Here is a 24,428-nt window from a genome sequence, read left to right as displayed (position 1 = left end):
CATTTTATTTATCTATTTTGAATTATTCTATTTCAAAAATATTATTGTTCTTAATAATTTTTTAATTTTTATTTCTAATAGATACTGCACATGATACATCAAAAATGTTACCAGTCAGTCGTTTAAAGAAAATGTTTAATTCATTTTTTACTGCAAATTCACTACATCAAACTGTCGTTTATACCATATAATTTTTACTGCAAGCTAAATCGAATTTTAATATTTACTGCAACTCGATTTTGATAATTCGTGTTACCAGTCAGAGCCTACATATATAAATTGTTGTGAGCATACAGAATAAAATTATTTTGTGTCAATCGTCACACGTAACCACAATCAGCATCTATTATAACATAGAATAGAACTAACGAAATATCAGAAAGCAAAACTTTATAGTTGTTCTATTATATGCATATTTGGAGTTTTTAAACAAGATATATATAGTTCTTCATTTGAACGTCATGTACCAAGTTCTCGGATGATTTTGCTTAGGTGACCATACTATTTAATATAGGTTATATTTAGATGGACAGTTAAGCAATGGTCTGAAATTTATTGGCAAAGCAATAAATGTTATCTGTATAACACACACATGCACATGGCCTGGGGGATTCTTTTTCCTCTTTATAAGGTCCGGTTTTTACATTATTATGTATCTCCTAAATGTGTATTTGTTACATTTGAATATTTATTTCGTGAGGAAATGTGTCGAACGGAGAACATTTCAAACAATTTGACTAATCTCTTAAATTCAAATTTAGTTGGAGTTTTTTTTTTTTTTTTTTTTTAAGAGAATTAAAAAACCATGTAATGACAAATTAGTTGTTACAAGATCGTGGGAGATTCAACTTAAAAGTTTACTATATTGTCCTACGTACTGATCCTAACTCTTACGATGTTTCTCATTGTTTCCCATTAAGTATCAAAACAACCTGATCTGTGTTTTTGTCTAATCTTGTATAAGAACTGTACCAGCTTTATTAATTATGTTTTTGGCTGATTTGCTCATCCGCTCATGGGTTTATCGTCTGACAGTTGTAGATTACTAAAAAATATCCGTGAAAAGAGTATGATTTAATTTTGCATGTTTAATTTTAGAGTTTTGACATGAAATATGTACATGGATAATAAAACCATTTACAAATATATATAATTCGTACAACTTAACAATACAATATTGATGGGGGTTGACTACTAGCCAAGCTGTGGCTTGCTGGCCTCAAGTTCCACACATAGCTAGTCTGGGTTTAAAAGTTGTTGGCATGAAAAGCAAAATCAATACAATATTAGTCTTAGCAGATAAACTGCATCATTACGGGATGATGGTATTCATCTAATTCTAATTTATTCCTTTACTCGATAGGGAAAAGTAGAAAAGCCTACAAGATAACTAAAGTCAAACATGCCGGATTTTGCGAACCTGCCTTGTAAGAAAAACGCCACCCCTATATATATATTTCCAAGCAATCGTTTTTTGCTGTCCTTCTACAAATTTAATCGTATTTGATATCGATCAACTTTTTTTTGTGTATGTAATAGTATAAGGAAAGTGTACATACCAATGATCCTTAAGCTTAAAGTTGTATTAATGATCATTTGACATGGATTGTTACAACATTTGCATATAGTTGTTATGTTAGTAACTCGGTTTTATTGGTCAAAGGGAGCGGGTGGATCCGAAAGAAAAAAAACTTGTAAAACAAAAATTTTAAACAGCGAATATATACATCTTCAACAAATAGTAGTATATATTTTATTTCTTCTGGAAGGTTAACAGTTTTACATGTTTTCCTCCTTCAAATTTCTTAGATTGTAAAAGGACCTTGAAATATTTAAATAATTAGGTAAAAATGTGTAGGTTATGGAGATTTACGTACAAAGTGAGTGGACTTTCCAACTATAGCCAAAGCATCGAGCACCCAAACTTTTAATATATATGTACCTTCGTAAATTCCAAAACAAATATTAAAATGGATACATATAATCAGCAAGACCCTTTTCATATTTGTCTATACACTATACTAATTAAACAATAAATCAATTCATTGTTCTAACAAGCAAATATTTATCAATTAATATGTTTATGCTAACTATTAAATTTGTGATATGTGAAAATAATGATACTACAAATAACGGCTAAAAAGCTGGATAATATTCTGGTTGTGAATGGTTGTACAGTACGCTCCGGACCATACCAAACTCGGATCAGTCTATAGTTAGTACGCCATCTATCATTCCAGACTAGTATGCACTTCTCCATACTATATAATTCCATACTAGTCTGGAACTAAAAAAAACTGCAGACTGTGTAAATTATACTATTGGTCCGATTATTTCAGTTTACTCTATAAAAGCTCCATACCAACTCCATACCAATAGTAAAAGTTGGGTAAAAACGTGTTCAAACTAGTTGGATCCTACTATTTTTATCTCATTGGTTAAAGTTGTGTTTCTTTGTACTTTCTACATATATGAATAGATGCATTCATAAATGTTAAAAGTCACAACAAAAAAATCATATTCCCAAAAACAAAATCTAGATCTAAAGAGGACTCTCTTCTCTTTACTCATTGAAGCTCTTCAATCTAAAACTTTTTTGAATCAACCATTTATCTCATCTCAAATTCATAAGTAATTTTTTTTTTTCACCTCATTTTCTTTTTAGTTTAGTTTATAGTAGATATTTGAGAATTTATTAGTTAATTTTTTTAAGCATAATGAGCTAGTTTATTAGTATATATATATATATATATGATGTTTTTAGTTAATTTTTAGTTTAATATTATATTTATTAATAACTTCATATTGTTTGTGATTATAGATATGTCATCACAAGGTCGTAATATGAATGCAAACATGGATCCTCCTATACGTAGACGGGTAACTTTTAATGATTCAAGCTTTATTTATCTATCTAGTTTAAAATCATGTGTATTGTTTAAATAAATATACACAACTCAAATATACACCTAACTTTATTTGCAATAATTGAATTATATTATTATTACTCTATACTAATAATATATTATTATTATTACTCTGTACTAATTAGAAAAAACCGGATCGAAGATACACTCTTGAAGAAGAAAGAACTTTGATTGAATTATACGATGAAGCACTAGCTTTAAATAATTATATGTTTAAAGACCCGGGACAACCAGGACGAGCATATATTGTTCGTAAGTTCAACGAAAAATTCAATCAAAATATGAAGTGGATAGACTTAAGATGTAAATTCGATGAGTGGAAGAAACAATATAAAACTTGGGTTCTCTTACAAGGCAAGACTGGTATCACGGTAGATCCCATTAGTGGAAGAATTGAAGCTTCAGATGAGTGGTGGAATGATCGTATAAAGGTAATCTATTGTTAAATAATGTTATTATTTAATTATTTGTAGGTTTTTGTTTTCCGATTACTAATGTGTTATTTTTTTTTAATAGGAAAATGATAAAGTGAGACGTTTTCAACGAGAACCTCCTAAGTTTTGGGAAGTCATGAGAGTATGTTTTGCAAATCTTGATGTGGGTTCTCAACGTCAACACTCGGTGAGACAAAGAAGAGAAGAATTAATGAGTGAGAATGTGAATGATATAGAGGATACAGCAGATGCAAATGATGAAGAAAATGATGATGATGTGGGGCTCAGCGAAGTGCGTGGAACTCAACATGAGAATGAAGTGTATCGTGTGAACATTTACGATGAGTCCCAACCTCCCTATCAATATGCACATGAGGGGTCTCAAGTACCTGAACGTAGAGGGAGACAAAGTTCAAGAGCCGCTCCATATTCTTTCGTCGGTGGTGGGTCACTTCGAGGGAGTGGGTCAAGAGGATCTAGTGGATCACGAGGGCCTCGTAGAAGACAAAATTTTGAATCAACCATCCATGAGACAATGTCGACCATAAGGGATTTTCAGAGAGAATCTTTTGAACGATTACGTCCTGGACATTATGAGCAAGGTGAGGTCAATGAACAAGATGAGGTCGAGAGAGAAGATAGACCATATATGGCAAACATACGAGACAATATTGCTGATATGTTATGGGATAATCGAAATAATAGATTTTGATTTGTAATTTTTAAAAACATTTTGTAATAATTATTAATTAATTATGATTAAAAATATTATTAAAATTGTTTTTAATATTTTTGTACACATTATTCCATACCATAGTCCGATTTTTACTATTCATAATGGTATAATGTTACGCATACTATTGTATGGTGTTGTGCATACCACTAATTACACCATACTACAATCCATTCTATTCCATACTAAAGTGTTAGTATGCAGTATGTAGTATAGAGTGTATGCAACAACGATTCAAAGCATCTGTTGGGTAACGATCACATAAAAACTGCATACGGTATTACGGTTTTTCCTAGATGAAGTAAATTGATTTATGTTGGCATGCATAAGTCGATTTAAAATGAGCTAAAAAAATACTATATGTTAAATCAAAAGTTATGATTGTTTCGTCAAATCAAATAGTATCCCTATTTATATTTGGCGTAACCACATTATATTATTATTATTATTATTATTTGTGTTGTGATGACATCTTTTTAACCGGTTTATAACTTTTGTCAACATATGTACTTTTTTTTCAACACATTTTTTTTGGTAAATTATTTTTAATGAATCAAAAGTGCGTAACACAAGATTCGCCTCCAGTGATCCTAAAATGAAAAGGAACCGAACCTGCTTATAATGCTGATTTCTTGTTTTCTCTCTCCTTTTTCAGTACAATCAAAAAGTTGATCCACTGCCCAAAACTAGTTCCACAACAGAATATATCGTTTTTTTTTTCTGGCCATTCCACAGTTGTATATTTGTAGACTTCTAAATAGTAAACAAAGCACAGCCTTTTGAGAGTTTCGTGTAAAAAAAGAAAGTGAAAATAGGTATTTATTTGTGTAAACCTTTTTTTTTTTTTTTTTTTTTTTTTGGAACAAATTTGTGTAAACCTATAAGTTCAAACTTCTAAATAAAAAAAGAATGGAAAAACAGGAAAGTGTTGTCTTCTGGTTTGACTTAAGAAAAGTGGTACCCACCAAATCTCGATAACACAGAGAGTTTGCACTGCTGCTGCATCCGTGTCCTCTTGTCCTATGTATCTGTTCCTTCCACATCTTTCAGTTTCCAAATGTGTTTATACATCCACATACATTCACAAATGTGTCTAGTTGTTCTCTATCCCACACGCAATACACATTTGTATGCGTAGTTTTGTTTCTGAATACATTTGAGCAAATAGCAGCTACCGACGTTTTTAATAAATTCATTGGCTTAAATCAATTGGCTGACGTCAAAAAAGAAAAAAAAAATAGTTGATGGTTCGTTCCAAAATTTAATGATTTCGTCATTCAGCTATAAATTACATTTATTTTCTATTTGAAAAAAGTATAATGATATTTCTTGTCGTCCCGCTCCACTCGTATTATTTTTGAACCCTACACTAATTAAATAACACCGTAACACGAAAGCAGGGAAAAAATATTTATAAAATAGTTATACAACGAAAAGAAAGACAAAGAAACTGAATGTATAAAATATAATAAGAACAATCTTGAAATGGAAATTGTTAATAGTTTGGAATTTGGTTTGTCTAGCTCAATATTAGGAGTCATGTTCTTTTCATGAGATATTTTCTTAATCTTATCTGGTTTAATTTGGGTGTACAGACTACAGACAAATGATGAAGTATTATTTTATGAAAATATACGAATTTAATACACACAATAAATACGATATTATTTTGAAATTATCTATGAAGTTAATACTTACTGTAATTTTTTAATCTTGTAGATTGTAAAGTAGTGGTGGTGTTCTTTGTCTTGTTGATTTAAATGAGGGGAGCATGGGATTTGGTGAGATCACAATATATTATTCAAAAACGATTAATTAATTTCACTCAATTCTCTGATTTGTTTCTTCGTTTAAATTAATCTTTGATTGACTTTGCATGTCTTTAGGTTTTTGATCAGATCCAATTCAATTTATTTATTTTATTTTTATAACATATACTATAAATTTCGTAAAACCAGCAGATTCAAGAAGCACACCCTTCTTGGTGTAACTGTTGAAATCTTTAATGAAAATTTTCTCTTCTGTCATCATCAATATGGTCCAACCTGTAATTCTCTTATTCATCACTCTCTCTATCTCTTTCCTCTTACAAACCAAATCTTGAAACAAAAAGAAACAACAAAAACAGAGCAAAGTTCTCTATTTCTCTCTCTCTCTCTCTTTCTCTTGAGAGCTTCTTCCATGTCTGAAACCAACAAAGCTTGACTCTTCCTTTTAAATTATCCTTTCTCTCTCAAACCCATGAAACTTTCTCGGGAAAATATGTTCCCGGAAATCAAAACAACTTTGAGTTACCTCTCTCCTTCATCACTTCCACGACCACTCGAACCATCTTTATCTCTCCGATCCAACGGAAACTTCGATCTAAACAGCAAAATCAGTCCAAGCATTCTCTTGATAATCATAATCCTATCAATCATCTTCTTCATCTCTGGTCTCCTTCATCTCTTAGTCAGGTTCCTCCTCACACCATCGAGTAGAGACAGAGAAGATTACTTCGACAACGTCACAGCTCTTCAAGGCCAGCTTCAACAGCTTTTTCACCTCCATGATTCTGGAGTTGACCAATCCTTCATCGACACGTTACCTGTTTTCCATTACAAATCCATAATCGGTCTCAAGAACTACCCTTTTGATTGTGCGGTGTGTCTCTGTGAGTTCGAAACAGAGGACAAACTCAGGCTTTTGCCTAAATGCAGCCACGCCTTTCACATGGATTGTATCGATACTTGGCTTCTCTCTCACTCAACTTGTCCCTTGTGCAGATCTAGTCTCCTCTCTGATCTCTCTTCTCACCAAGATCCTCGTTCTTCTTTCCTCCTCGTTCTCGAGTCCGCGAGTGATCATAGCTCGAGAGAGATTGGAGACGGTGGTGCAGCTTGTGTGGCTACGAATGATGATAATGACGTGTCTAATGCTCATTCACATTCCAATTCTCATATGAGTTTTGTCGGAAACAATGATCTTGGATTAACCCGGGTCGACTCGGGTCGTGACCCGGATGGTGAAATGGGTGGTTTGGTTGGAAAGGTTGTTCCTTTTGCGGTTAAGCTTGGGAAATTTAGGAATATAGATATAGGTGAAGGTAGTAACAGCAACAACAACATTGGTAATAGTAGTAGTACTTTAGATGAGAGGAGGTGTTTTTCAATGGGATCATATGAGTATATAATGGATGAAGAAACGGCTCTTAAGGTTCATGTTTCTACCAAGAAACCATCAAGCAAGAACCCTCGCTTGCCCGGTCACAGGACCGCTATGTCCGAATGCGGCTTTGATCCAACAGGGAGATTGAAATTCAATGGAAGCGGATCGATGAGAATCGCGGAAGAAGGGACGACCAAGAAGAATGTAGTAGAACGAGAGAGCTTTTCAGTTTCGAAAATTTGGTTAAGGGGAAAGAAGGAGAAGCATAGTAAAGTTCAAGGAAAAGAGGATGGTTCATTGGTTTCTTCGTCTTCCGGAAGAACGTTCTCATTCGGGCTATCGAATCAGCGGAATCCTCCTGATGCGAAGACCGATAGCGGTTGTGAAGAAGATAATCAAAAGAGAGAGAACTCGGAGTCTTTGGAGACAAAAACACCTTCTTTTGCTAGGAGAACTATGCTTTGGTTAGCAGGGAGACAAAACAAGGTTGTTCATTCTTCTTCTCCATCTAATGTCTAGTTTCTATATCTTTTTTTTTTCAAATTTAGTTTACTTTATTTCAATTGTTTCTGTGTGTTAGTCTTCATAAGTGCAAAACAGATAAATCATTGTAGAAACGTGGTGTGGAGGAGATATATATATATATATATATATTTAGACATAGATTGAAAACATTTTGGTGCCCTCATATATTATTTGGCAAATCTTTTTCACTTCTTAAATATTTGACATAACATTGAATAATAGTCGATTTAAGCTATCCATCTAACCAGAAAGCGACTCAATTAAATGTAATGCATGAGTGAATTAAGACAGCAACTAAAAGTGCCAAAGATACAAACCATTTGTAATTTTGTATGATTCTTCTTCACGTGAAAGCTAATTGAAGAAACCGTAATATCTTCTAATGTGAATATATTAAACGGTGTGTAATGTATAGTTCATATTTGAGATAATTATATTTTTGTAGTCAGATTTCTTCAGATAAAATTCTGAATTTGATGTTGTTAGGTTAAAATTTCAGACCAAAGTTGGCCATCCATACTATATTTGTTCAGTAGAAACTGTTAACCATATGTTTGTATGATTAATATGAATTTTTCTCTTCAACAATAAAACAATTATTCATATAGTTTACATTTGAGAAACAAACCATTATTCTAAGAACCTTGAAGGAATGATTTTCTCTTTGTTTATTTGGTTTTTATTTTCTTTCTTGTGGAGCATTAGATAAGAAGTGGGTGTGGTGGTAAGACAGTTGCATTGAATTAAGGCAATTGCTCATACGACAAAAGAGTGACATCTTGATTCTTGTGCGATGTTATACTACTACTGTGTATATGAATGTTTGTATGTGTATGTATATATACGTATTTATGTTTTAATGTTGAATGGCTAAAGTTTTGCATTAATTGAAGAATTAATAAGGGGGCATGGAAGCAGTTGGGCTACATGCCCACTAGTCATTTAGTCTTTATTGTATGACAACATATCATATAATTTTATAACGTTAATAACATTGATTTTAGTGCAAATTTAATTCATCCCAATTTTGAGAGAAGAAGAAAAAATATACTAATAGTAAGAAGGAAAAAAATAACCATATATGGCGTATCTTTCTATATTGGTGAGATACATGTTTTGGTGAAAGTGATTCTTAGTTGTTGTTTGGACGACCATATGCTAGAATTTGAAAGTCAAAAACATAATTCATATACTAGAACGTTAAGAAATATAGAGAGCTCTAAATAGTTTGAGACAACTTTGTCCTAATGTTTGACTAACCTACAAAATGAAAAGTCAGTCGTTTAGATACATACTTTTTCTGTTTCACAAAGAATGTCAATGTACACAGATTTTTTTGTTTCACAAAAAATATCACTTTATATTTCCAATGTAACTTTTTACATCAAATTTCTTATTCTACTCTTAACCCAAAGCTCTTTTTATTAAATTTGAATGATTAATTACTCATTAAATAAGGGCAAATATATATAATTCAATTTTTTCTTAATTTGTGTGTAAATGTGTGATTAATTTTTTCTTAGTTCAATTTTTTCTTAACCCAATGTGTGATTAATTTTTTCTTAATAATTTACTTCCTCCACAACAAACTACCAAAAAGAAAAAGTCAAGTAAGTCAGAAGACTCACAAGTCACAAGTCCTCAAATCATTAAAGATAGAAGACCACATGTCGTTTTGAATACGATAAAACGTCAAGCAGTGACGACATTTAGATTGGACTGGTTAACAAGAAGACTCCGACTGTTTACAAACCATTTCAAGAGTCCAATTAATGACAAACTGGGCTCGCCCTAATAATCTAATAAAATATCAAGCTTGCAAGCTTTTAAACTTTGGATAGGGAAAAAAAATGAATGAACGTGACGAATAAGTGTTTTTTTGTTCCTTAGCAAAATATTAAATTATGCTGATTGATGGAACATGAAGTATATATAAAAAAGGAATGAGTTGTTTTTTTTTTACACGTTGAGACTTATGGTTTGTTCGGTTCTATTATCCTTTCAGAAAAAAGTCTAACGAAATAGCGCCTAGTCAGAAAAGAGTCATATATATATTTTTTCTATAATTTGGACAACGCATATGAGCTAATATCAATTCTTCTTGCAGAGTTGGACTCTGACTAAATGTATTACATCAAAACATATTTGAATTATTCCACTTTATGGTTGAGTTGTATATCAACGAATAAAATTGAACCAGATATGATGTATTCCCCACATATGGTATTCCTAGTCTTGTATTAAACAACAGTTGTCTTTTTTTCTTCTTTTAAACGACAAAACTTGCCAAGAAAAGCAATCGAAGCATAAGACATATTAAACCTCTATAACAGTAACAAAATTAAATGCAACCGAACGACAATTATAACCATAAGAAACAAAATTGCTAACAAATGCTTCAATCAAACCACCATTCAGTAGAAGAAACTTTCTATAAGCGTCGTATAAATTCCTTATGTACAAAATGGCTTACTATAAGATCTCTCCATCCTCGTATGAAAATTGAAATATTGGACTAATATACGGTTTCTAACAACCAGCAATGATCCGAGCAAGGTCATGCTTTCACACAAATAATCTCCGTAACAAAAATAAAAATATCATTTACTGCTCATTTCCGGCCTCGGCAGCATCAACAATACTCCTCATAACATTCACTTGCGTTTGAAGCGACACAATGTAGTCTAAAGTTTCTTGTAACAACAATACGTCATTGCTCATTAACTCTCCACCGGGGACAACGTTTCTCAACCCTTGAGTCCGTCTCTTGACGAGCCTCTTAGCTTTTGCTGCTGCCTCTTCGCTTGCTGATTTTGCTTTCCTCCTCAAGATCTTCTTGCTTCGTCTCACGATCTTCCTATGGCAAACAACCTTCTTAGGCAACTTCTTGTTGATTAATGCTTCCGCTTTGATGCCGGAGAGCATCTGGCGTACGAGGAAATTGTCCTCGGTGGCGGTTTTCTGGATTAGGGCTCGGCTCCAACAAGTTGTTCCTTTTCTTAGAGACGCCATTGCAACATCTGCGGAGAGCTTTATTGCTTTCTTTCTCTCGGAGACGCTCGCGTTGTCTATCGCAGGACGACAAACTTGAAGACCCATTTGCCATTTCTTTAGGAATTCTTCATTCATTGAGCTCGTAGGCTGCATCCTATAAATCCTAATCAAGTAAGAAATTATACACAATTGTGAGTAATTCTATTCAGTAAAAATAAATTTAAGTATAATAAAGTACCCATCCATGATGCCTTTGTGCATCAAAGAGACACATGTAAATGTAATAAACATCAAATCATAATCAGCAGGTTATTTTCCCGTTTAGGGTTCCTTATCATAACCAAAAGAGACATGAACACATACCTTTTTAAAGAAATTTGTTTTTCTTCAAGTGTCGTCAAAGATTGGTAAGAACAAATCTGCCGTCACCTCACGAATTCGTGAACTCGACGAGAGAGATAGAAAGGGAGGTAAGGGAGAGAGAAAGGAGCAGGAAAGGGGCCATTTTAATTGTTTCAAAAGGCGAGGGAAAATGGTGGGGGCAATAGGAGATAGGAGAAGCACATGCATGCACATGCTGTCCATGGCCCACGTTTCCTTTTGTATTACCCTATAATTTAGGAAACTTTTGTCGATTATTATTTGTTTCCGCCGAAAATTTGTGATGATGTATTAAGTTTTTGATGGTTTTAAGTTTTGCAATTATATACTGTATGTATGCGGATCATGTTCATGTTTATATAACGTTTTATGCGTATCTTCTTTTGTCAACTGCGTGTAACTTCATTTGGTTTTTTTTTCACACTCTATGACCAACTGATCAATATAATTATCCCGCATCGTATATATAGTATATATTATATGTTATATGTATGTATGTTCTAACATATAATCTTTGTCTGACAACCTTATCAATCAGCGCTGTCACGACATTATCTAAGCACGCGAAATAATCTAGATTATCTTTGAATTGGTGTCATTACTTAATTAGAACACAATAGCGAAAACATTTATCTCAATTTTGAGAATTTAGAATGTTAAAGAACGTTAAGTATTAGAAGTTGTGATTCTCAAATGTTGCATATTGAGACCTAGCTCCATCAACATTATAATTATATACTTACCGTGGATTAAATATATAGTCTGTTTGATTATAAATGGTTCGGTCCGTCCATCATAACGAAAAGGTTAATTATCAAATAAAACGTGTAAAATAAATATGGTTACAAATCTAGTAATCAATGCATAAATGGATGTTTGTTTATAATTTTGTTAACGAACTTACTTAGGATCTATAGCTGTCTCTGACGATTGTATGTGATCAATTCACTTTATCGATCGAACAATATTCAGTTTGATTATCGTCGAACAATGAGTGAATCTGTGAATGATATATACAAATGATCATAGTACGTAGAATTTAATGATTTTAGTGATAAATTATCCCGATCAATACTATCATTCCCACCAATTATTGATCAATAATATACATACATAAAAAAAAAAAAAATTGAGAATTTTATTATTCCTTTCATTGCACACACCGTGGTTACACACGGTGAATTATTTGATTTTTGTTTTCATGCTAATAGTGATACCTTCACTACTACGTATCAAATAGTATGAAACTGATCATGGTCACGACAATAACTGTGCCATAACTTTTTAAAAACACATACAACAACAAATAACATCAATGGTTTTGGTGGTCAAAACGTGGCGATCCGCAAACTTTGGGAAAGGCTGGTTTTGAGAAAAGAAACAATAATAATTGTTGACAAACAGAAAAATAAAGGAAATAATTAAATTTTACTTTGGACATTTAAATCCAGAAAACGAAAAATGATATTGATAGATGTGCATGAATATGACACATGGATGATAGTGATATTAATAGATGTACTACATGAATATATAGAGAAGTTGATGTTCTATAAATAAAGAGGAGAAATAGTTTTGATATATAACTAAAATTTGTTTTTGTCCAACAAAATACATCGAACATGGATCGTCGTCTCTGGCGTGTGAGAATTTATTTTCCAGTGGATCTCCGTAATTTACGGGAATCCCAACAATCATTCTCCAAACTCTTCTCTACACGCCCACCATCTCATGTCGTCACTAGGCTCATTGTGCCTTAAAACATCCGATACATACCTTACGACGTCGTCACAGGGGCAATGCTCTTACACGCACGCGTCCACCGAAGCGCGCATGTGCACACGTGGAGGGACCCTTGTCCATCAGGAATGAGGGACCTATTGGTTCATATTTTACATTTTTTTTTTGCTCACCAAAGAGTGATTTCAACGGTGGTCCTCATTTCTTGTCTCTGAGAGGGACGGCTGTGATATGATTCAACTTCATCTGACACGTAAGAAATTCAGATTTACTGACAGGTCGATTGTTATAATAGTTTGATAATTTTCCAAAATTTGAGGATTGGTGTACCAACAAGTTGTTTTTAATGTTTTGAATCTAGAACAACAATGGTCCTGATCTACATAGATATATCTTGTACTTGAATTCGCAAAAGACCTTTGGGATTGACATTGCAGAATAATTTTTGCCGAGGTAACTGTAGACATATGTAGCTAGACGAAAACCTTCCTAAGGAATGACTCAGAAGAAACGCAAAAGCCTATTAAGTTGAAAGGCAAGTTAAAAAGCTCTTAGCCACGAGTCCCAAGATCAACTGAAAGAAACATGAAGTTCAAATTGAATCGGATCTCACCTAACATTTGCTTCTAAAAAAGGAATTATCCCGCGGTCCGTGTAAATGAAGCTTTGTACCGCTGGTCTCCCAAATAATTCCGGCGTCCCCCCTCCGTAAACCGCTGGCCTCATACTTCCCAGCGACGCCCATTCATGCTTATCTCCTTACTACCAACGCAAAACTTTGGTATGACTGCCCTCTCTCTTAACTAGCTTGCTTTGTACTTCTATACTTCCTGGTTAAACCTTGATCCACTGTTTAAAAATCTCACCTTCTGGTGAGTAACCCTACCCCCTGTTCATTTCATCCTCCTACGAGTGTTATTTGAAACAATGGTGTCAAGAATCCCTCACCACCTGAAAGGAAAAGATATTGATACTGGTTTCTCTCCCCCTCCCCCCCCCCCCCCTCCGAAACGCCTAAAAGCACCAATAGATACAACATCCCTAATTGAAGCTAATGCTCTCACTCTGATGGGAAGACTCACAAACCCTTTAAACCAACGTCTCTGGACCCTGTTTCCTTTCCTATCAAACCGTTGGAACCTTAAAGGTAAAACCACAAGGTCAGATCTCGGAAAAGACTGCTTCCAGTTTACATTCAAGTTCGAGGAAGACCTGCAAAAGGTACTTGACAACATACCATATCATTATGACCAATGGATGGTAATTCTGCAGAGATGGGAGCCAATTATCTCGGATACCTTTCCTTCGCAAATTCCTTTCTAGATCGAGGTACAAGGCCTTCCCAAATACTTTTGGCAACCAGCTATGCTCCAACTAATTGGCGAAAACCTAGGAGAACTTCTCGATACGGAGACTACCACTGCATCAATAAAACTCAAAGTCATGATAAATGAACTACAACCACTGACAAAGGAAACCATTGTCGAATTTTCTGATGGTAGCGAAGCCCTTGTGACACTAGAGTATAAAAATCTAAAGAGCCACTGCACACATTGTCTGCGCTTATCTCATGAGAAGAAAAACTGTCCCGGCTACATAGCACTAAGAGACTCGAAGGAAACACCAAACCTCCATTCTATACCACGGGACCAAGGTCAAGCCAAAATGAACTATTACACTCCAAATGACAACTTCCTACCACCAAGAGAATCTCCTAATCACCACGAGACGAGAAGAGATTCATGTAACCACTCTTTCAGTAGAACCCGCTATTCTGAACCTAACAGAACCCCTGGATACTCCCAATCCCCCTATCGATCTTCCCTGCTTTCAAGTAAGAAGCAGCTGGATGAGGAATGGCACAAACACCACCGCCTATCTGATATCGGGTATCATGGCCGCGAGTCATCAGCCAAATAGACGAGCATCATCAAAATCTTACAACAGCCACGGAGAAAGATCTGCAAGACCATACTCCCCAAGACCGGAATTATCTGAAACTTCAAGGTCACGATGGCCTCCGCTTGAACGAACCTTATCCTCTGCGGAAGTTACCCCTCCCCCCCCCCTCCTCCCCCATCCCCACTACTGAAGAAGTACTTGGGGAGCTTCGAGAAGTCACAGTTCAATATGTAAACTGTGTAGACCCAACAGAGAGAACTGCAAGGAGACACAGAGTAATTCAGGGTGAAGAGAAAGATCTTACTACTGAAACAGCAAATCAGATAATAGAAGCAGCAGTTCTGTCACAACAAACCTACATGTCAACCGCAGAGCAGTTAACTCGAATCACAGAGGAAGCAAACCCAGTTCACCAAGCCCTCCCTGTCGGAGAATCCAAAACACTTACAGCTGCACACAAAAAGAAACGAGGTAGACCTCCACTCCAAAAACCTCAAAACAAAAGCCCTCTGAGACTTTCAGGTGCTAAATCTAGCAAGAGAATCTCTGCATAATTCAGGGCTCACCTAAAAAAAGAGCGAACCAGGAGGGAGGATCTGTTACCAGAGGTGAACCAAGCTCTTCATGTCCCAAACCTGCAACAAAGCAAAAAGCTATGAATATGGGAACGGGTGGAAACCCTTCATCAAGTAGAACTGGCCCAAAAGGAAAAATCATACCTGCCATGACTAAGAAGAAGGTGGATTTTCACAATCCACCCAATCCTCTTCCTAAAAGGTCTTGAGTTGGAACTGTTGTGGTTTGGGAAATCCCATGACAGTCCAACGACTCTGAGAGATCAACTCCAAGATCTCTCCTGATCTAATTTTTCTTATGGAGACAAAGAATCCCGATGATACTGTGCTCAAATCTCTCCAGTACCTGAACTTTCACTCCCAACATAGTCCAGGAGGGGAGGACTAGCACTGCTCTGGAAAAAACAAGTAGAGGTCACAATCATCTCAAATTGTCATAACTACATTGATACAAAAGGAAAGAGCTTCTTTGCCACCTTTTTATACGGCGAGCCAGACAGATCTAAGAGGAAACTTATATGGGACGCTCTAACCCTTCTGGGACAGAGCAGGGAACACCCTTGGTTTCTTACTGGTGACTTTAATGACATCATCGAGGCATCAGAGAAGCAAGGAGGTCCCATAAGACATGAAGAGACCTTTGTTGACATCAGATCTTTCATGGCAGAGTGTGATCTCTATGATATTCGTCACTCTAGCAATTTTCTATCATGGAGAGGACAAAGGAACAACCATCTTGTATTCTGCAGACTCGATAGAGCAATGTCCAATGGACTATAAGCTGAACAATACCCTTTTAGCCATTGCGAGTACCTAAACTTTGAAGGATCAGACCATCGTCCCTTGATCACTCAACTGGACCTAACAAAAAAAGAAGAAAAAGGTATATTCAGGTATGATCGAAGGCTTAAAGAAAATGATGAAGTATCAAAACTTGTTCAAGAGGCCTGGTTTTTTGACGACCAAGAAGAAGTAGAGGAGAAGATTAAGCGGTGTCGAATCGCAATAATTATGTGGTCTAAATCTAAATACCTGAACAACCGTCAGCTGATTGAGGATCTAAAAGGGAAACTTGAAATGGCAATGTCAAGCACAAATTCGGACCAAGGAGAGATCTCATCTCTGAACAATGATCTCCTAGCTGCGTATCAAGCTGAAGAGGCATACTGGAAACAGAGAAGTCGCCAGTTATGGTTAGCTCTCGGTGATAAAAACACGGGGTATTTTCACGCAACCACCAGAAGCAGATCGACCATTAATAAATTATCGGTGATAGAGAATGAAGAGGGCCTACCGGTACATGAGGAAGAGATCATTCTCCAAGTTATCACTGATTACTTAAAAGAGATGTTTACTTCGGTTCCGGGAGAGAGACAAAACATTGTCAGAGAAGCAGTTAAACCTTGTTTGTCCACTGCGATGAACAACTCCTTGATTGCTACCCCTTCCCCTGCAGAAATCAGGAAGGCTTGCTTCTCTATTCATCCTGATAAAGCCCCGGGACCCGACCGCTTCTCTGCCAGTTTTTTCCAGTCCAACTGGTCCACTGTAAGACCGAACATCATCCTAGAGATCCAATCTTTCTTCTCTTCTGCACATATGCAACAATCTATCAACAAAACCCATATCCAGTTTATCCCAAAAGTTCAAAGTCCGCAGAAGATGTCAGATTACCGACCAATTGCGTTGTGTTCTGTTTTCTATAAAATTATCTCCAAGCTGTTATCCAAAACGCTCCAACCGATCCTGCAAAACATAATATCTGAAAACCAGTCAGCCTTTGTGCCTAACAGAGCAATCTCAGATAATGTTCTAATCACACATGAAGTCCTGCACTATTTAAAGACCTCAGGAGCCAAAAAGAGATGTTATATGGCTGTTAAAACACACATGAGCAAGGCTTATGATCGACTAGAATGGGATTTCCTTGAGTGTGTGATGCAAGAAATGGGTTTTCACCAAAAATGGATCCAGTGGATCATGCAATGTGTATCTACTGTTTCATATTCTTTCCAACTTAATGGAGCAGAACAGGGCCATGTTTATCCACAAAGAGGGATCCGCCAAGGCGATCCTCTGTCCCCCTACCTGTTCATCTAATGCAGTGAGGTTCTATCGGGTCTCTGTATTAAAGCTCAGCAGGATGGTCGTCTCCCTGGTGTCCGAATTGCCATAGGAGGACCTTAAATCAACCATCTTCTCTTCGCAGACGACACGATGTTCTTCTGTCGCTCCGATGCACAAAGCTGCTCAACCCTCCTACACATTCTAAAGAAATATGAGAGTGCATCAAGACAAATGATAAACAAGGCAAAATCAGCAGTTACTTTTTCATCCAAAACAGATGAGGCAAAAAAGACAGAAGCACAACAAATTTTAGACATCCAAAAGGTGGGAGGTTTAGGAAAGTATCTGGGACTACCTGAAATGTTTGGTAAGAAGAAAAGAGATCTTTTTAACCAAATCATCGACCGGATCAGAAAACGATCACGGAGCTACTCGTCAAAATTCCTATCCTCTGCTGGGAAGACCACAATGCTTAAGTCTGTCCTCTCAGCGATGCTGACATACACTATGTCATGCTTCAAAATCCCCAAATCTCTGTGTACAAGAATACAGTCGACACTTACCCGGTTTTGGTGGGACTCCTCTGAAGACAAAAAGAAAATGTCTTGGATAGTTTGGTCCAAGATGACGAAGTCAAAGAGAGATGGAGGGTTGGGCTTCAAAGACATCCAACTTCAATGATGCCCTCCTCGCCAAGGTGAGTTGGCGTATCCTAAATAAACCAGACTCGCTGCTAGCAAGAATCCTCCTGAGCAAATACTGCAAATCCATGCCCTTCCTCACTTGTCCAGTTAGCTCTTCAGCCTCCCACAGTTGGCATGGAATCTGTAATTGGCAGAGATTTGGTGAAAAAACAATTGGGTAAAACCATAAGGTCTGGGGCTAACTCCTTTGTATGGTATGATCCATGGATCTCCCTTACCTCCCCTATCACACCCATGGGACCACCACCAAAAGAGTCGCAATCTTTGCGGGTTCAAGACCTCATCTGCTCTGATTCTAAGGAGTGGGATAAAGTGAAGATACGACAACTCCTACCTTACCATGAGGAAGAGATTCTCTTACTCAGGCCAAGTAAGCTATACGCTCCTGATCGTTACCTCTGGTTAGCTACTACATCGGGAGCATATACCGCCAAATCAGGCTACCATGAGGCCTCAAAAGATGGAAAGCTACAGTCAAACCCAACTACGACATTACACGACTTTAACTGGCTCAAAGAGGTCTGGAATTTACGGTGCTCCCCAAAAATGAAATTTCTGCTTTTGAAAGGCCTAAATAATGCTCTCCCGGTTGGAAGCAATCTCCAACACAGAAACATCAACCCGGACGCCTTTTGCCCCCACTGCAATGCACCGAAGTCATGTCTCCATGTGTTCTTTAACTGCCCATTTGCCAAACGAGTATGGAACCTAGCTCCCCTTAAACATCCTATGAACCCAAAGCTTTTCAACAACATGCGTCAAGGTATCGAAGCCATCAATAAAATGATTTGCTTACCTCCGACGGGTATAGGACAAGGTACTTTCTCTCCTTGGATTCTGTGGGCCTTATGGGTTACTAGGAATAAGAAGATCTTCGAACAAAAAACGATTAGTGACTTGGAAACCATAAATCTAGCCATATGCCAAGCGAGAGAATGGTCAGATGCACAAGTCTCGCCTTTACAACCTCCTAAACCTATTCAGATCCAGACCAACTCGACGACTAGCGCGAAAGTGATCTGGTGTTTCTCCGACGCAGCTTGGCGGGATGATTCACTAACAGCGGGACTGGGATGGTGCTTTATCGATTGTCTATCGAACTCGGAGACCCCATGCAACACAATTGCATATAACGTGAGTACCCCTCTTCTGGCAGAAGCAATGGCCCTACTCTGTGCTCTCCGTCAGGCCCTCGATCTGGGTATCCAAAACATTTCTTTTGCTTCAGATTCGCAACAGCTAATCAAAGCACTCAGTTCAGAGCCCTTTCCAAAGGAACTCTATGGGATTCAACACAACATCCTAAATCTCTCGTATCGATTTGAAGTTTGTAATTTTCTGTTTGTCAAAAGAGAAAACAATAGAAGAGCTGAAGGTTTAGCTAAATCGGCTCTTCACTCCCTCTCGGTTTATAATACTTGATTTAATAGAAAGATGCGGTTTGAGACAGAAAAAATAAAAAATGTAGATAGACGAAATCAAGAGAATGGTTCATTATTAAGAAAAGAAAGAAAAAAAAATGGAATTAACCTAGACTTTTAACTCTTGGAAGTAATCAAGATCAGAGAATGTAAGTCATGAAAAATTAAAATATTGGGATAAATCTAGAGTTTTAACTCTTAGATGACATTAAAAAAAATTTGTCCAAGGAAAAAAAAATTGTCCAAAAAAAAATTGACATTAAAATTTAATGCATATGTTTATTAAAATTTCATGTTTTATTCATAATCAAATGTTTTAATCAAATGAAAAACTGATATCAGATATTAAGGAAGGCTAGAACATTGTATAATCTGAAACGAAGAAATATGTTTTAAAATTTAATATAATCATTTTTAAGAATAATCATAATGTTACCGATTAACTATCTCATTCAACTTTATCTGATATACTTGAGATAAATATATACTATAGGTAGGCCATGTGAAATAATTTGAAGTTAAAAGGTACAACCGACGGAATAGTGCGTGGATTAGCTTCATCTTTCATGGTATCTACTATCTACTACTATTTACGAGTCTACGACCGATACAGACCAAAAGTCAATTAAAGTAACTGTTTATAATTTGAATTGGATAATACTTTGGAGTGTAATCTAAAATCAACAAACATAATCTTCTTTTAATGATATGTTTGTCCCCTTAAATCAAGGGAAGATTAGTGGCTTCTTCCGTATTCTTCCGAGGACAAAGTGAAAAATTATCCTTCTCTATTACTTAATTCTAGCTAAAGTAGTTTTCTTTTTTTTGTGCAACGCTAAAGTAGTTTTCTATCGGAGAAGTTTGAAAAGCAGTTACGAGTTAAGACTTTACTACGGAGCGATATATAATAAAAACGCCATTGTATTTACGTATATAATGAGTGTTGTAAAACACTTGTGGACTCCATAGACCGGCCCGCTCACAGTCCGTTAGGACATGGCCATTCGGCCATTTACTGTCCGCACATGTACGGCTCATCGGCCATAGCTTTACGGCCCATGGCCATTGCTGTACGGCCCATGGCCTATCTTATGTACTCTATTGCTTTATGGGCTTTAGCCCTTGTACTCCTATTATATATACATGTATGCTCGACATTAATCAATAAGACTAAGAGATTTCACTTCCTAAATTCTCTAGTTTACAACACGTTATCAGCACGATAGTCTCTAACCCTAAACCCTAAAAGCAGCCGCCGCTTCCTAAACCCTAAAACCCTAAGGCAGCCGCCGATCTTCTTCTCTCTTCCACAAACCCTAAACCATCTTTCTTTCTTGCTCCCATCCGAGATCAAACCTTTTTCTGTTCGAAGATCTCCTTGTTCACGAGCATACCTTAAGCTCGTGATCAAGCTTCTATCGACAGCTTGATCGAGGATCTTGGTCCGTGTTCGGGGGTGAGTTCGTCTGTCCGTGGTTCGTGATACCGGACGAGAGAAGTACGAAGCTGTTCGTGGGAAGCTGTTCATCATCCGCGGAACCTGTTCGTTGTTCTGTCCGCGGACGCTGTACGAGATCTGGTTCGTGGTTCTGTCCGAGATCTGGTTCGTGGTTCTGTCCGAGATCTGGTTCGTGATTCTGTTCGTGGTCCGTGAACGAGAGAGAGTTAAAACCGAGGTCTGTTAGCTCCCGGTCCATATCCAGTCAGATCCAAACCGGTGAAAGGTAAAAACATGGCTGAACCCTCTTAGAACCCTAATATCGAACATGAACATTAATGAACTATTAAACCCTAATACTTCCAAGTACATAAACAAACAAACCTTAAAGTTATATCCATGTAAATCTTAAAATCAGATTGCATAGGGCTGTTAGGTTGTTTGTAAATTGCACCAAACTTTGTCAAACATGAAATCGAATTTGGTTGTTTGGATTGCTTGTTGCATAAGAGCCTAGAACATGAACTTGTTAAAATTGAATATTGTTAAACTGTTCTAGGATTTAAAACTTGGATCATTCATGCATCATAACTAAAAATTGGATCATGTATAGGATGTTAGAAAAATCGGCTGCATGAACTAATTCTTAGGATTCCTTAAGCATAAATTTGAACATAAATTTCCTGCAAATTTTCGGCCATGAAAACATAATAATCAAGCATGAAACTTGTTCTAGGATTATTAGGATAACTTCCATAAACTTTTAATCATTATCCTAAAACTTAAATAAAATTAACTTTAATGTTCTAAGAGTATGTCTGATTAAATTAAAAACTTTTGTTAAGTTTCTATAAAATTAAAACATGAAATCGGAAATTAAATATTGGTTAGGACAAGTTCCTAATCATCTAAAACTCTTAAAACAAATTTACTAAATCCTAGACTAAAAGGAAATTTAAGAAAAAAGGAAATCCTATCTAGAAATAAGGAAATTATTGCATGCATACATATTTGATTTTGTTGTCTTTGCATGCATGAATTTAAACCATACGAAATCTATAATGGGCAAGGACATGTTTCGGTCTCAAATACCGCATGGCCCAAGGCATGTTTCGGTCTCAAATACCGCATGACCTGAATAAATGTTTGTTGCATGATTCGGTCTCAAATATCGCATGATAACTATCGGTTGTCTATATTATATGCAGATGGCAAACCTCAAAAGCCTTGACTATCCCATCTTGCAAGCTTCTGGAAAGAACTACTTGGAATGGGTCAAAGACACCGAAATCCACCTAAGGTCCAATGGCCTAGCTGGTTGCATTGATGAGGAAGTTGAGAGCACTGATAAGAAAAAGAATAAGTGTCTCCAACATATGCACCATCACATTGCAGAGAGTCTCAAGAGCCAGTACCTCTTTATAGACAATCCACTCGCCCTTTGGACACAGCTTAAACGCCGTTACGGGCACCAAAAGACGGTGCTCCTTCCAAAGGCCGAGTTTGATTGGAAGAACCTAAGGATCCAGGATTACAAATCCGTGGAGGAGTATAACTCTGAGCTTTTTAGGATTGTCTCACTCCTTAGGTTATGTGAAAAAGAGGTGACTGAAAGGGAGCTGATAGAAAAGACTTTGTCTACTTTCAGCCCTAACAATAGAGTTCTTCAGCAACAGTATCGGCACCAAGGCTTTGCCGATTATGGGGCACTCATTGAATGTTTACTGCAAGCTGAGCAGAATGATGAGTTGCTACTGATGAACTCTGCTATGAGACCTCCCGGTACAGCCCCATTACCGAAAGCAAATAAGGTTGATTTGGGAAAGAAAACTACAATGGAGCCTAAGGAGCCCAAAATGCCCCATGAGACCAACTATGTCCACAGAGAAAGACACTACGGCCAAGGCCGTGGTGGCAGAGGACGTAGTGGCCGTGGCGGCCGTGGCGGACAGGCCGGCCGAGGAGGCCGCGGACGTGGTGGTAAGGGCCATACGTCCTTTAAACCACGTACCGAGGTCAAATCGGTCTGCCACAGATGTGGTATGTCAAACCACTGGTCCAAGACTTGTAGAACTCCCAAACACCTCATTGATGCATACCAAGTAGTTCTAAAGAAAAACCCGGAAGCCAACTATGCGTACATCGATGATGAAGAAGACTTCGATCATGAGAATGACGACTTGCTAGAGACTTCCGATTGTTTTCAAGATGATTGATTTTCGTTTTAAAGGGGTTTAATTTCAATGCTTTAATGCTTTATTTTCTTTTATTGTATTGGATGATTATTTAATTTAAATGCAATGGTTCTTTTATTTTATAATTGTCTCATTAAAATACAAAATTATGTCCTATTTTATAAAAATGGCCAAGGACATGAGTGAACTAGTAGTGGACAGTGGATCCAGCCACACTATACTAAGAGACAAAAGATATTTCATAGATCTTAAAATGAAAAGTGCAAATGTTAGTACAATTGCGGGTATAGCCAACATGATAGAAGGCTACGGCCAGGCTCACATTTTGTTGCCTAACGGCACACATATTGAACTAAGTGATGCCCTATACTCACCCAGCTCTAAGAGAAACTTATTGAGCTTTAAAGATATAAGATTAAATGGTTATCATGTTGAAACCAAGGGTGAAGGAACTAAAGAGTTCCTATACATTACTGAAAATGTAAATGGCCAAAAGAAGGTCCTAGAGACTATACCTGCACTAGCCACTGGTTTATACCATGCTAAGATAAACATGATAGAAGCTAACATGGCTAAGCACAAAATGTTCACTGAACAATTCACTCTATGGCATGACCGGTTAGGCCACCCGGGTTCGAACTTGATGCGTAAAGTAATTAAGAGTTCAAATGGGCACAACCTTAAAGAGAAAAGAGTTTTCCCTAAAAATCTCACTTGTGTAGCATGTGCACAAGGGAAACTCATTACAAGACCATCACCAGTAAAAGTCACAAAAGAGACTTTGCATTTTCTGGAAAGGATACAAGGTGACATATGTGGACCAATACACCCACCTTGTGGGTCGTTTAGATATTTCATGGTTATGATCGATGCATCAACCAGATGGTCTCACGTATGCTTGTTATCCACAAGGAACCTAGCATTTGCTAGGCTGTTGGCTCAAATCATAAGATTAAGAGCACATTTTCCAGACTTTCCACTAAAGACTATACGTCTAGATAATGCTGGTGAATTTACATCCCAAGCGTTTAATGATTATTGCATGTCCATGGGGGTGAGTGTGGAACATCCTGTGGCACATGTCCATACACAAAACGGATTAGCTGAATCCTTCATTAAACGTATACAATTAATAGCTCGACCATTGTTAATGAGATCGAAGCTTCCTGTGTCGGCTTGGGGACACGCGGTCTTACATGCAGCAGAACTCATACGCATCAGGCCATCTAGTGAACACATATATTC

At 36.8% G+C, this 24,428-nt stretch overlaps 3 protein-coding genes and 2 pseudogenes across 6 annotated transcripts; 4 read left to right on the top strand and 1 right to left on the bottom strand.

The window, feature by feature from the left end:
• The first annotated feature begins 3,208 nt into the window (after positions 1 to 3,208).
• Positions 3,209 to 4,073, top strand: LOC147933646 (uncharacterized). Its single transcript, XM_087472281.1, has 2 exons — positions 3,209 to 3,358; positions 3,444 to 4,073. Exons 1-2 carry the CDS (start codon positions 3,209 to 3,211, stop codon positions 4,071 to 4,073), a joined length of 780 nt encoding a protein of 259 aa, XP_087328407.1.
• A 1,989-nt stretch (positions 4,074 to 6,062) lies between these two features.
• LOC104721813 (RING-H2 finger protein ATL13-like) lies at positions 6,063 to 7,945 on the top strand. The gene has a single exon (XM_010439882.3). The coding sequence runs from the start codon at positions 6,336 to 6,338 to the stop codon at positions 7,758 to 7,760; it is 1,425 nt and encodes a 474-aa protein (XP_010438184.2). The 5' UTR covers positions 6,063 to 6,335; the 3' UTR covers positions 7,761 to 7,945.
• Positions 7,946 to 10,179: 2,234 nt separating this feature from the next.
• LOC104721812 (transcription factor IBH1-like 1 pseudogene) lies at positions 10,180 to 11,284 on the bottom strand (annotated as a pseudogene). 2 transcript variants are annotated; one of them, XR_015571155.1, is made up of 2 exons: positions 11,124 to 11,284; positions 10,180 to 10,923 (listed from the first exon to the last, which is right to left on the bottom strand). The product of XR_015571155.1 is annotated as a transcription factor IBH1-like 1 pseudogene, transcript variant X1 (transcript). The 2 variants fall into 2 exon arrangements; XR_015571156.1 differs by having other exon boundaries at positions 10,180 to 10,914; positions 11,124 to 11,260.
• Positions 11,285 to 12,747: 1,463 nt separating this feature from the next.
• LOC147933645 (uncharacterized) lies at positions 12,748 to 19,681 on the top strand (annotated as a pseudogene). The gene has a single exon (XR_015572042.1). The product of XR_015572042.1 is annotated as an uncharacterized LOC147933645 (transcript).
• A 2,515-nt stretch (positions 19,682 to 22,196) lies between these two features.
• Positions 22,197 to 23,204, top strand: LOC147933644 (uncharacterized). The gene is made up of 3 exons (XM_087472280.1): positions 22,197 to 22,399; positions 22,577 to 22,799; positions 23,052 to 23,204. Exons 1-3 carry the CDS (start codon positions 22,197 to 22,199, stop codon positions 23,202 to 23,204), a joined length of 579 nt encoding a protein of 192 aa, XP_087328406.1.
• Positions 23,205 to 24,428: the final 1,224 nt, after the last annotated feature.

This window comes from Camelina sativa, chromosome 11, assembly GCF_030686135.1.
Source record: "Camelina sativa cultivar CO46 ecotype springtype chromosome 11, ASM3068613v1".
Taxonomy (NCBI): Eukaryota; Viridiplantae; Streptophyta; class Magnoliopsida; order Brassicales; family Brassicaceae; genus Camelina; species Camelina sativa.
This window is presented reverse-complemented; position numbering and strand designations above follow the sequence as displayed.

Bases quoted from the DNA above. Each gene is read 5' to 3' on its own strand.
- LOC104721813 (XM_010439882.3), top strand. From the start codon at position 6,336: ATGAAACTTTCTCGGGAAAATATGTTCCCGGAAATCAAAACAACTTTG.
- LOC147933644 (XM_087472280.1), top strand. From the start codon at position 22,197: ATGGCAAACCTCAAAAGCCTTGACTATCCCATCTTGCAAGCTTCTGGA. The intron at 22,400-22,576 runs GTACCTCTTTAT...CTCACTCCTTAG, and splicing joins GCAGAGAGTCTCAAGAGCCA to GTTATGTGAAAAAGAGGTGA. The intron at 22,800-23,051 runs GTTGATTTGGGA...CACTGGTCCAAG, and splicing joins CATTACCGAAAGCAAATAAG to ACTTGTAGAACTCCCAAACA.
- LOC147933646 (XM_087472281.1), top strand. From the start codon at position 3,209: ATGAAGTGGATAGACTTAAGATGTAAATTCGATGAGTGGAAGAAACAA. The intron at 3,359-3,443 runs GTAATCTATTGT...TTTTTTTAATAG, and splicing joins GGTGGAATGATCGTATAAAG to GAAAATGATAAAGTGAGACG.